Below are 13,574 nucleotides of genomic sequence, written 5' to 3'. Positions count from 1 at the left end.
TTGTGCAGGTCATCACTGATAATGCCTCAAACTATGTTCTTGCTGGAAAGATGCTTGAGACCAAATATAAGACCATATTTTGGACTCCATGTGCTGCACATTGCATAGACCTCATGCTTGAGGATATAGGAAAAGTGGAGTGGGTAAAAAACACAGTAGAGCATGCCAAGTGCACTACAAAATAAATTTACAACCACTCATGGGTATTGAGCCTAATGAGGAAACACACTGGGGGCAAAGAGCTTGTTAGGCCTGCAATCACGAGATTTGCAACTCACTTCCTCACGTTGCAATGTCTCAATGGCCAACATAAAAACTTGCAGAAAATGTTTTCCTCTAAAGAATGGCCTGAATCTCGGTGGGCTTGTAGACCAGATGGAAAAGACACCAAAAAGAAAGTGTTAGACACTTATTTTTGGAAAAGGTCTCTAAAGCTTGTGAAAATTACCGAGCCCCTTGTTAAGGTGCTAAGGATGGTTGATGGGGAAAGATTGGCCATGGGCTACATTTATGAGGCTATGGATCAGGCAAAGGAGCAGATACGGCAACTTACAAAGACAGGTTAGCTAAATATGGTCGTATATGGGAGATCATTGATAACAGATGGAACAATCAACTCCATCGTCCTATACATGCAGCTGGGTATTTTTTGAACCCAAAGTATCATTATAAAAACTGGCTAGGAGATCTGCATGATGGGGAGGTCAGAGCTGGATTGATTGATTGCTTGGAGCGCATGGTCCCTAGCCATGCAGACCAGTTGGAAATACATAGACAGCTTACTATTTTCAATATGGCAGGTGGTACTTTTGGCAAAAACTTGGAATAGAGGGCAAGAGATGTGGACCAACCAGGTAAGCAATTCCAATTTCCAATTTGTTTTTCTTTTCAAGTTAAAATTGTTTACGTTCTTTACAATTCAAATTATAAACTAAGTTACTAATTAATGTCTTTTTCTTTGCAGCGCATTGGTGGGAGTCATTTGGTGGCTAGTGTCCTCAATTGCAAAGGTTTGCAATTAGAGTCCTTAGTCAAACTTGCAATGCTTCAGGTTGTGAGTGCAATTGGTCTGTTTTTGAGCACATACACATGAAGAAGAGAAACCGTTTGGAACAAAAACGGTTAAATGATCTTGTTTTTGCGTAATACAACCTTTGACTAAGGAGGAACCAAATGATGAGCAAAACACCTAATCTAGATCCCATTGTGTTGGACGATATTGATCCAACATCAGAATGGGTGGAGGAGACTGAAGACCCTGTGTTTGAGGCTGATTTTGATATCGACATGGCTTTAGCGGGGGATGAAGCAAATTATGTGGCGGCATCAGAACCAGGATCAGTAGCGGCATCAAGGAAAGGCAAAGAACCAATGGAAGGCACTAGTCGTGCAGGTTGACAAACTCGTGCTTCCATTAGGTCCACTTCTATTGTCATTGGTGGCATTGATACTGAGGTTGCAGATCAGGCTGACGCATTCTCAGACTCTGAACCAAATGATGTCTATGTATCTCCTGATAATGATTCTATGGCTAGTAGTGGTGAAGAACTTGATGATTGATCATGTGTACACTGTAGACTTGTAGTAGGCCAATGGCCTCATAGCTTGCAGCATTGTTTCTGGACTTTATAGGCCATTTAGAGTCTCATTGCTTATGTATTTTGCTATTTTGTCGATGATATGTATTGCACTCGATGCCATTTTGATATATTCACCTTTACATGGTATATAAATGAGCAAACTTTGCATATTTTGTCTCTATTGGCTTGGAATCATGGTTTTACATCTTAAAAATAGTTTTGTTTCATTAAAAATTAATTATTTAATGTATTTTTTTAAAACCGGTTCGTTTAGACCAAACCAATCACGATTAGACCGGTTCCAGTCGGTAAACCGGTTCATTAGGTGGACCGGTCCAGTCACCGGTTCCGGTTTTAAAAACATTGGCATTGATCAATAAGAGAAACTTACTAAAGGGTTTTCCTCTCGAGAGAAGAAGAGGTTTTGGCCCTGGCAGAGAGCCAACATCTTGTGTTCTTGTTCTTATGTTTCGATAGTAGTTTGATGAAGTACACACACGTGCATTAATAAGAAGAAGAAGAAGATTAAGCTAACAAGAAAAAGTAAAAAGACTCCACAAATTGTTATCAAGTAACAAAGAATCACACTCCACTTATTTGCCCTAGATTCTTCAACATGGTATCGGAGCTAAGGTGACACATCAAGGAAAGGGCAACTCAAGAACACTCATCAAGGAAAGGCATCTACAAGGTTGAAGCATCAAGCCAAATCTACTCAAGGAAAAGAAGGCCTACCATAGCAAGAAGAAGAGCCTTACACAAAGGCACCTACAAAGAAGAGCAAATCAAAGAGGGACCTACATCATCTACAAGTCACCAAGCAAATCTCTTCATCAAGCAAGTCCACTTGGAGAAGGCAACTTGAAGAACATCAAGATCCTAGGAAGGCAAGCCATCAAGTCTTCAAGGAGAAAGCAAATCCACTACATCTCAAAATCTATCAAGTAAGTATACATCCCCTTTTGAATATACATCAATGTACTTTTGCAAGGAAAGCAACAAATTGGTAGGTACCAATAACTTTCTTGCATGGAAGAAGAGGACTTATTTACTTCTCAGGGAGAATGAACTCCTAGAACATGTCAAAGGGAATATTACTATCCCTGCTAAGGAACAAATTCAAGCCTTAGCTAAGTACAATAAGGATGAGACAAGAGCTCAAAGGATTCTAATAGAATCAATTAAAGACTCTCTCATTCCTTATGTCTCCAAATTTGAAACATCAAAAGAAATTTATGATAAGCTAGTAGAGCTATTCTCGTTATCCACCGCTAGAGAAGTAATATCTCTAAGGAATGAATTGTACAAGATGAAGATAACAAAGGAAGCAACAGCTTCGTACTTCTTGAAAATCTCCGAAATGAGGGATCAACTTCAAGAGCTTGGGGAAGTCATGTCTGACAGAGAAATGACAATTGTAGTACTCAATGCTCTACCTGAGGATTGGGGCAACTTCACATCAAGCATATATGCCAAGAAGGAAGCAACCACACTCAGTGAAATGTGGTCTCTATGCAAGACAGAGGAAACCAAACTTAAAGCAAAGGAAGATGTGGGATCAAAGGAGCAAGCATTTGCTACCATGGCCAAGAGAAAGGGTAAATTTGGCAAATTTGGTCCACGAAGAACAAACAACAAAGACATGTCCAAAATCCAATGCTATGGATGTCAAGAATATGGACACTACAAAAGGAATTGTCCTAAGCTTAAGAAGGACAACAACAACAAAAGAAAGAGGGAAGAAGCTCACATGACTCAAGAGGTGAAAGAAGAAAAAAAGAAGCAAAAGAAGGAAGATATTTCGGATCTCTACTATGACTAAGTCAAACTCCTTACTTCAAGTCTCTTTCAAGGTTTTGAGTAGGATAGGAGCATGTAGGAATAAAATGAAAAGGGCCTAGCTAGAATTGTACAAGATGAAGATAACAAAGGAAGGAATAGCTTCGTACTCCATGAAAATCTTTGAAATGAGGGATCAACTTCAAGAGCTTGGGGAAGTCATGTCTAACAGAGAAATGACAATTGTAGTACTCAATGCTCTACCTGAGGATCCGGGCAACTTCACATCAAGCATATATGCCAATAAGGAAGCAACCACACTCAGTGAAATGTGGTCTCTCTGAAAGACAAAGGAAACCAGACTTAAAGCAAAGGAAGATGTGGGATCAAAAGAGCAAGCATTTGCTACCATGGCCAAGAGAAAGGGTAAATTTGGTCCACGAAGAACAAACAACAAAGACTTGTCCAAAATCCAATGCTATGGATGTCAAGAATATAGACACTACAAAAGGAATTGTCCTAAGCTTAAGAAGGAAAACAACAACAAAAGAAAGAGGGAAGAAGCTCACATGACTCGAGAGGTGAAAGAAGAAGAAAAGAAGCAAAAGGAGGAAGATCCTTCGGATCTCTACGATGACTAAGTCAAACTCCTTACTTCAAGTCTTCTTTCAAGGTTTTGAGTAGGATAGGAACATGTAGGAATAAAATGAAAAGTGCATGGCTAGAATCTAGAAGCATGGAGTACATAGAGTTCTAGATACTCATGAATAAGTAGCATTTATAATGAGAACAAAATGCATGGTTAAAAATATCTTCTAGAATATAGGAGCATGGTAGATATAGCTCAAGATATTCATGTAGAAGGAGCATACCTAGAATATGACCTCATCCACGATGAAAGAAAAATTGATCATGATTAAGAATCTTAGCAAACCTCCATCATCGAAAGAAAAGAAACATTTGCAAGGCAAGGGTCTTTAAGATACTATGATGGAATCTTCAAAAGAAGGTTCATGAACCAAAGCAGATGTCTCATTGGGAATCCCATTCATGGGATTCAAGAAAAGGATGATATGCAGGCAAGCTAAGATGAAGCAAGAAGGGCCACACCAAGGACAACCAAATGAAGCTAAGATGATCAAAGGAGAATCAAAATGAGGTATGTATGTATCAAAGTTTAGTCATGTTATTGTATGTATATTATTGAATCATGAGAATAGTTCTATAACATGATCAAGTATGAAAGAATCTCTTTCACAAAAGACATGCTCGAAGGCATGTACTACAATGCAATGAAGGTCAACAAAAGGATATGCTCACATAAGGAGTATAAAAATTGCTGACAAAGAAGCATGAGAAGAAGAAATGTTGACTAGTCCAAGAAGCAAGAAATGAGGAAGTGCTCCCATAAGGAGTAGAAGGTGGTTGACCTATCTCTCCATGAAGAAAGAGATCAAGCATGTAAAGAACACCATGATCACAAAGAATCACTATCTGACAAGATACATTGAAGACATCTCCCGAAAGAAGGCAGGACAACTCTGACAAAGGAAGGAAGGACCCTTGACATCTATGAAGGCCTTGGAAATATGAAAGATGCAGATAACTGATTCTACTCTATAAAAATGTCGTGATGAAGAAGTCATCCAACACAAGAAAAAGCAATGTTGAAGCTATATCAAGATGAAGTCATGATGGGCTACTAGGTCGAAGCATGTAAACAAGCAAGTACAACATTGTATCCATGAGAAGAGTATTCTGAAGCATGGACAGATGACAAAGGAGTAGCTAAATGACAAGAAAGCCTGATGTATGACAAGAAATCCACTTTCCAAGAAGGAAGCAATGACATGACAAACCAGGAAGGAAAGTGATCGATGGATGGTGCCCTACCTAGAAGAAGTTCGAACAAAGACTTCATGACATCAAAGAAAGGAAGGAGATCAAGCAACTAAAGGTCCCACGAAAAAGAAGTTGTTGATGATTGAAAGAGTCCCTAGTTAAGAGGGAGCTTTGACAAGTCCCTGATCAAGAGGGAGTTTTGGATCACCCCTGATTACAAAGGAGTGACAATTGTGTTTTTCCATTTCATGGGTCATGCACTAGACTAGGACTAACAGTTGTAAGTCTATATGAAGGCCATGAATGGAAATGTAGACACAAGATAGACACAACAATCTTGTCTTCACCTGGGAAGAAAGAATGGGAGGATTAGGTAATCATCTGGCATTCGATACTCTTTGAGGATGTGTAGGGCATCCAAGACAAGAGTAGGCAAGAGGACCGATATTCTTTAAGGGTTGGGAACCCAAGATAAGAATAGTCCTATAAGGTCATACTCAGAGAACACCCGGGTGGGTATGTACCTTGAGAGACAATGATGAAGGTGTCTATAAATCATTGGTCTCGCCAGCATTGTAGCTCATGATCTCATGAAGAGATGGCGTTGTTAGTCAAGGCCTTGCACTATGACAATGCTGATTGATATGATGCTATAACAGATGGATTGCAAATCCAGTTTCTCTAATGTGAATCTTCAAAAATTGATAATAGCCAAACACCTTGTAATATTGTATGAATACCTCCCTAGTTAAGAAGGAGTGTTGAAGGAAATGTAACTAGGTTCGGTCTTCATAAATGTGCTTTTGATATTTGTACTTATTCAAGAAAAGAATTATTATTTTTATAATATATATCAATGAGTTTCTTGCTCATTGAAATAGGTCTAGCACATGTTAAGTGCTATAGGTGAGTCAAATAGTCAAAAGGAAATGTTGAAGGCCTTAAGGGCATGTTACACCATGTATGATTATGTATTAGGGTCAAGAGAATACCTCCAAGCAAAGTCAAGTCTCCTCCTATGCAAAGGCACCATCAAAGAAGCTCCTTCAAGCATGTTACACCACTAAAGAAACCATCCAAAGTTTGCATAACAAGTCGGCCTACAAATAGTTAACATGTCGGCCTTCTAGTCAGCCTAAAAGGAGGGACAGTCCTCTATAAATAGAGGTTGTCCACTCCATTACAATGTCAATCAAGAGCTCTGAAATCTGAGAAGAGAAGAGGCTAAGAAAAGGACGAAGAAGAGGTCTTCTAGGGCAGCGAAGGAAGAGAGAAAGAAGTCGAGGTGGAAGGGACTGTTTTTCTAGGGTTAACACAGCCACACGTGCGAGAAAGGAAGGGTCTACCTACAGTCATAACAACAGAAACCCACAGTGACATATCTCTCTATTTTGGGCTAGTAAACAAGGCCTATAAGGCCTCCCAATCAAGCGAAGAGGAAGGGCACTCAAGCGAAGAAGGAAAGAGGCCACAACAACAAGTAAACCACCACACATACGAGAATTTAGGGCTGCAAGATAGTCATATCAAGTCTGCACCTACACCTTGAAGAAGAAGCTCATTTGGTCGAGAAGAAGGAAGGGGTCATCACAAGAAAAGGGACTCATCAAAAGGTGTCCCTTCTAGAGCAAGTGCAAAAGGTCAATCAACAGTTGAAAGAAGAACGAAGTGCCGGAAGAAGGAGAAAGTGTCGGGGAAATAAAGTGCAAGAAAGAGGAAGGACTTGACTTGTGCTTGGAGGATATTCAAGTCAAGGGTCTAGGGTTTGGCATTAATCAATAAGAAGCTTCAATAAGAGAAATTTACTAAAGGGTTTTCCTCTCAAGAGAAGAAGAGGTTTTGGCCCTGGCAGAGAGCCAACATCTTGTGTTCTTGTTCTTATGTTTTGGTAGCAATTTAATGAAGTACACACACATGCATTTATTATAGGAAGAAGAAGATTAAGCTAACAAGAAAAAGTAAAAAGACACCACAAATTGTTATCAAGTAACGAAGAATCACACTCCACTTATTTGCCCTATATTCTTCAACAGTAAGTATTCTTAATTATTGAAGATCTATTTTCTATGTCTAATGTATGGAATGTTCGATTCTAGTTCATGCTAAATTGTGCCCTAATTTTATTGAAGATTAATTGAATCCTAGCTAGATCAATATTTCATGCATTACACATACATGACATGTTAAGAATTGTCCTAGTGGTGAACTACTAGTAGCTCTCTCGTAAAACTCCATTATTTCATTGAGTGGGTAAATGCTTGAAATTTGTTGCTAGGGCATCAAATTTTGGCCTCCTTGGAAACAAGGTTAGTTAATCTATCACATCCTTACTCCATGTGCCCAAAGCACAAGGCACTAATCCAAATTGTTGGTGATCATTCTCACTTTTTCTCCTAAATTGCGGTCCTTTCAACGCTAGAGAAGGAAACTAGGGCTTGGTACGATTTTCTAAGGAGGGAGGATTTTGGTGATCGGAGAGAGCCTAAACATCAAGTAGATAGGGTTTGCCACAAAACCTATCAATTTGATGGGCATCCACTTCAATTTCATCCATAAATTTTCTTGCCCTGTGTTTTCCTAAGAGGGAAACCCTAGTTTTCACCCCTCAACTTAAGGACTTTCTTGAAGGTTTCATGAGTCTTGGCTTAGCTAATACACATTGTAGGAAACATTTTATCCTTGCCTGGACCTTGAGTGACTCCAACACTTGTCAAATCAAACCCTAGGTCTTGTGCCTTCGTCTCTAGGTATCTTCATAGAAAGCAAATTGCAGCTTGCTTCTTATGAATCCTTGGACCAAAATTATGTCTTTCTTGAAGACCTCCTAGCGAGATAATTTCATACCTTAAACCTAGAATACCTATTATAAGCGATCTCTCTCTTACCGAGACTCCTCCCATCGGTGAAAGTTTGTATAGAGCAGGGGGTTTTGGCTGTGGTGACAGTGGGCCACTACCCCATTGTTGCTTAAAGGTCTAGTTTATACCTTGTAGGGTTTCCCTCTCCAAGGACTGCTAGATTTTGCAACAACAGTGACCTCCCAAAGAGGTTTCCCTCAAATTGTACCTTGTGGATTAGGGCTTACATCATTACATACAATTTGGGTGGTAACACAACCCACCATCCACTTAAGTCTAAAGTATATCTTACATCTTGCTTTTGCTAAGTCTAGTTTTCCATCTACACTTAAGCTCATTGCATAGACTTAATAATCCTATCCTAGGGATACCCCCCTTATGCCAAAGAAGAGTCTGCCTAAAGTGAGAAAGGCAGCTACTGCGGTGAAAATGGGTAACCCGTCTAAGTTCACTAGGTGGTGCACTTGTGTTTTAGGGCTTTACCACTTGAAGTGCAAGTTCGAGTGATAACAAGTAATCCTCAAGGAGACCTTTCTCTTGCCTTCCAAGACATCTCCAAGTGCCCGAGACACCTCCCATCTTCAAGACATGTACATGACCTTAAGAGACATGTCTCCCTGCTGCTATGATGTGAATAAAACAAGTTATGGGGCAATCCAAAGTTGCAGACCAATTGAGGACTGCAATGCAACGTTACAAGGTTGGCACATTAATTGAAACAATTGTAAAGAGAGAAGGCCCATAACATAAGTTGCAGAGGTAAAGATGGGAAGCCTTGTAACTCAATGTTGCATGCAGATGGGGTCCATAATGCACTCTTGTAGAGATGCAAGTTTCATGACAACGTAGCCACAATATCCAACCGGAGAATATGGAAAAAGAGCAAATAGATGATGGGGAATAAAATCAAATCAACACAGTGTTTGACCTGTATAATGTTTTGAGAATATGTAATGTCTTTTATGTTTGGTTCTAGTAATCTAATTGTTTATAATTTCGTATGCTATAATAAAGTAAAGTAGAGTGCATAATGAAGCTCATTTCTGAAATACAACTGAAAACCCCTTTAAGCCAAAGTTTAAAAGCACTTCTCATGAAAAAGCTGCAAGTCTGACGACCGCAGGCATAGAAAATTTTAGATCATTCCTGAAGATGGTGCTCATGAAGCATGTGAGACTGGATAGCAAAAAGCAAACCCCAAGGGCCTCAGCGAAGCAAAAGATAACAGGGAGCTAATGTGCCAACGAACCAATCAATCAAAACAAGTGAAAGCTTTTGCAAACCAACTACCGGTTAAGCAATGATTTTTATACAAAAATAGTTTGGTGAAGATTTTTATATATTTTGTAAGATTTTTAAAGAAACTTTTGATGAGACGACAAAATCCAGATTTCTAGAAAGGTAAAATCAGAAATAAGCACCAAATATATAGGAGAAAGGCAAATAATCTGTTTGTAAGGAAAATCCTGATGTATTTTCTTTGTCAGAGGCACCCTATAATCTAAAACCTCTTTCCCTATCAAAAAAGTAAAAGATAGGATGCAAAAGTCATGTTGCTTCTTATTAATTTCCACCTATTACTGCCACTACTGGGTTGAACGAACAAATTCCAGTGATGGGAAGTAAAAAGAAAACGTTGATCTTAAAAATAGGATGATCAAAAGTAACATGGCAAAATCAAGAATATCGCATACCTCTTTAAGCTTATTATTCAAAATATCCCATACCAAATGTGTAATAAATCCACCAGCAACTGCTAATAGCTGTGCAATGCGTGTCAAAACTGCTTGAGGTCTTTTTCCCCAATAAGCAGATATGGTAACGGGATCATAAACCAAAGGCAATGTTTCCTCATCTCCAAAGCCTGATACCTGCAAACCCAAATTCAATTTCTGATGAAAATCTTCGTTTGTATGTTATGTGAAAAATTAAATATAGCTTCGTCCCTAAGGGGAAAAAATACTAAAAAAACAGCAAGAGTGGGCACTCTTGAACCAAATTGTTTAAACAGGTCATCAACAATTTCTTCCTGGTGAGGATCTAGAAATCCAGTTTAATTTGCCATGCTAAATTTAGATCAGTATACAAGAACTTTGGTATGCTAGCTAAATTGAATTTGGCTTGGAATTACTAAAGTTTGTTCAGTAGAATCAGCTGTTTGTGTCATCCCTGCAAATTGAATTTAAGATGACCACCTACAGAAATCATCTGCCATACTGCTTAGATTTATTTTAAAATCTTAACTTAACTATAATGCTTCTGAACACATCTGGTTTGACCTAGCCAGCTGGGAGAGAAATATACTGTGCTATTTGTGAAACTTCTGTAAACACTGTTTTGTGTTGCCTGTTATTACAGATTCAATTAAAAAAGACAGAGTATCCTACTGACACCTTCCCTCTCACACACAAAGGCTCTACGCCCACCAGAATTTGAACCTGAGCTGTTTGCATGTTGGTGCCCCGTCCCAATAGCCTTGGCAGAATCTGTTAAATCAAGGGTCACTCCACACTGGTAGATAAATTGAACCTATGTTCAATTTACAGGTAAACTACAGATCAGGGCCTTAGGACTCCAATTCTTTAAGCTCTTATCTTAAACGAAAATGAGTTTTGACTAATGAAACTTAACTTTAATCCATTGTGAAATAGGTCGTCACCTACATGTTGAATTTACTTCAGTTTGCGCTGAAGAAACCTACCTAGAAAGAGTTATTAGACAACATCAACTGAAAAGCATCGCCAAGGACCATTTGCACAAAGAGAAAAACTAAGATACGTTTAATCGGACATCATTTCACAGAGCATGATTTTGATACTTTATGCTAAGATTAAAGTCGGTCAACTAGGATTTTCTAACTACTACAGATTTTAGTGCTTTCCAGCTATTACAGTAATTTATTTCTACCTAATTTAGTTTTTTCACCGCAGCAATTTTAGTTTTGAGTTGGTCTGGCATATCAGTTTATGTGAATGGCCCTAAATTTCTTAAAGAAGATCATCAGTTGATTTTGAAACATCATAATATTTCGAAAAATTGTTAAGAATTTAGGCTTAACAGAGACCTTGGCATGATGCTTAACAGAGCCACTTCAGATCAATTAGTTAATCTGCCAGAGCTAAATAATGCTGACCAGCTGCTGCAACACACATTTGGCATTTATGGAAATTTGTTTCTACCTAACTTAATTTATTCACTGCAGCAATTTTACTTCTGAGTCAATCTGGCATATCAGCTTATGTGAATAGCCCTAAATTTCTTAAAGAAGATCATCAGTTGCTTTTGAAACATCATATTTTTTTCGAAAGATGTTCAGAATTTAGGTTTAACAGAGACATTGACATAAAACATAAGAGAGCCACTTCAGATAAATTGTTTAATCTGCCAGAGCTAAATAATCATGACCAGCTGCTGCAATACACTTCTTGAAATTTACGGAAATTTATTTTGGCATTACAAGATTGCGGCAATCCATGCCACGTTACTAGATTGCAGCAATCGATACCTATAGTTGGAATTGTAAAAATTAAAAGGCAGATTAGAAGTATTTTCTACTATTTTTTAACATTGTAAGCTCTTAACTTTATCATTTCGCAAAGCATCGAGTTGATACTTCTTTTACGGCTAACGTCGGTCACTACAACTTACCAAATCTTAGATTATAATGCTCGGCTGTTACTTGAGGAATTTATCTCTACATTTTTTACTGCGGTCATTTCACTTTGATTGCATCTGGATTATCGGCCTGTGTGAATGACCCTAAATTCTCAAAGTCGGTCGTCGATTAACTTAAAAACCGCAAAATTTTAGCAGCAATTGTTTAGACTTGCGCTTAACAGAAAGCTTTGAATAGCGTTAACAGTTGCTGCAACCAACACTTCCTGAAATTTAACGAATTTTATTTTGAATTGCAGATCATAAGGCGCAGATAAGAGGTATTTCTACTATCTTAAACGTTCGAATGCTTCTAATGAAAATCAAATTCGCATGCCTTACTTCTACAAGACGAAGCTGGACATCGTCGGCAGCAAAGAGTGAGTCAGAGAGGTTCTGTCCACGTAGACCTCTCATCAGAGAAGCCAGTTGTTCATCTTCCTCCATCTGCGCTCTCATTTTCTTGAACTCCTCGGACATGTCTCCCACTCTCTGCACAATTACGGAAAATTAGGAAACCACAAGTTATTTATATCTTTCACCGATAGAAGAGTTAAAATACTCACCGTAGACTGGTTTCTTCTCGGCCGCAACTCGACAATATCGTTAGAGGATTCGACCTCGCGACGTTGCTCACTTGCAATGGCGCGAACATTGTTACGAGAACGCCTGTGCACCTTAAGTTTTTTTGAAGGTGTACTGTGAAAATATTTCAACGGCCGAGAGAGGCAGAGGCAATGCCCTATTTCTCCGTAGAATGAAGCTTTGGAGGTATCGAACGCGGGACGTGTAGGCCGTGTTATTGTATCCATCCCTCTGTCCCATGCGCTGCCCGCTTCGAACCTCCGGGAGCAATAAAAAGTAACGGAGCTGCGTGTATTGTTATTGGAGGCGAAAGTGCGTACACACAAGTAGCATAGGCGAAAGTGCAGCCGCACGTTGAATGAGGGAGGTGGAGTCGTCCACGTTGTCTATCCGCTTTAGAAAGAGGATCGAACTTATTTGCTGTGCCTACTCGGGTGGCTAACCAGGGTAGGCGTCCCACCGTGACAAGGTTTTGGCCAACGTAAGCCTCCCGCCGTTGCAAGAATGTAGTGTGCTCGAATCATATGGTAAAACTTTACGATGAGGACTGCTATTTCTAATGGGGTCCGTTGACACATGTCTCCGAGGCATTGAATCTACGTTTTAAAAAATCGGAGGTGATATGTATTTATGTTTATTATTTATGATATTATTTGGAAAACTAAATATTTACTTTTTAATATCATTTAAAAATTTCATTTATTTTTTTCAAAAGAATTTTTTTCTTGTATGAGTCACAAAAGTTTATATTCTGAAATTACTAAAAATTATTTTTCAAACAAATTATTGGATCATAATTTATAAATTTTTTGGGTAATAAATGTTATGTAAATAATTCTTTTATAAAAATTAAAATTTTGTCATAATATTGTTGTAATATTCATGTCATAATTTTGAAATATTCCTATAATGATTTTTTTATTCTTAAATCAGTAAAAGATGATTGAATTGTCTATTTTAAAAGCAAAAAGTGATTTAAATCTTCTCAAAACTCATATTTGCAATTATCAATTGAAAATTAGTATCAAAAACTGCAATAAAATAACATATTTGTACTGTTTCATATAGATTAGTTATTAACATTGTGCAACTAATAAAAATGTAAAATAAACACACACAAACATATATATATTGTATGTTACATTAAAAAAATTAACAAGATTAAAAATCTTTTTTTTTGTAAGCTTGGTAGGACTATCCGATTTTAGTGTTTACATGTTCATTATTTACCCCTCAAAAGATTTGAACCCAAGACTTCCGGTTCGGTGAGACTTTA

The 13,574-nt window shown here is 38.2% G+C and overlaps 1 protein-coding gene across 3 annotated transcripts in view; it reads right to left on the bottom strand.

Annotated features, from left to right (window-relative positions):
* LOC149187038 (Protein kinase superfamily protein) overlaps window positions 1-12,670 on the bottom strand; it is a 409,207-nt gene extending 396,537 nt beyond the window's left edge. Inside the window, exons 1-3 of one of the 3 annotated variants that reach the window (XM_089411266.1) lie at window positions 12,280-12,670; window positions 12,056-12,205; window positions 9,754-9,930 (exon numbers count right to left, since the gene is read on the bottom strand). In XM_089411266.1, the coding sequence (XP_089267392.1) occupies window positions 9,754-9,930; window positions 12,056-12,205; window positions 12,280-12,525 (573 nt within the window). In that variant the 5' untranslated portion in view covers window positions 12,526-12,670. The remainder of the gene's footprint in view (window positions 1-9,753; window positions 9,931-12,055; window positions 12,206-12,279) is intronic. The other 2 variants (XM_089411265.1, XM_089411264.1) reach the window with 2 other exon arrangements.
* Window positions 12,671-13,574: the final 904 nt, after the last annotated feature.

This window comes from Pinus tabuliformis, chromosome 3_1 (genome assembly GCF_031772625.1).
Source record: "Pinus tabuliformis cultivar Carrire ecotype Pingquan chromosome 3_1, CPIR1, whole genome shotgun sequence".
Classification (NCBI taxonomy): domain Eukaryota; kingdom Viridiplantae; phylum Streptophyta; class Pinopsida; order Pinales; family Pinaceae; genus Pinus; species Pinus tabuliformis.
This window is presented reverse-complemented; position numbering and strand designations above follow the sequence as displayed.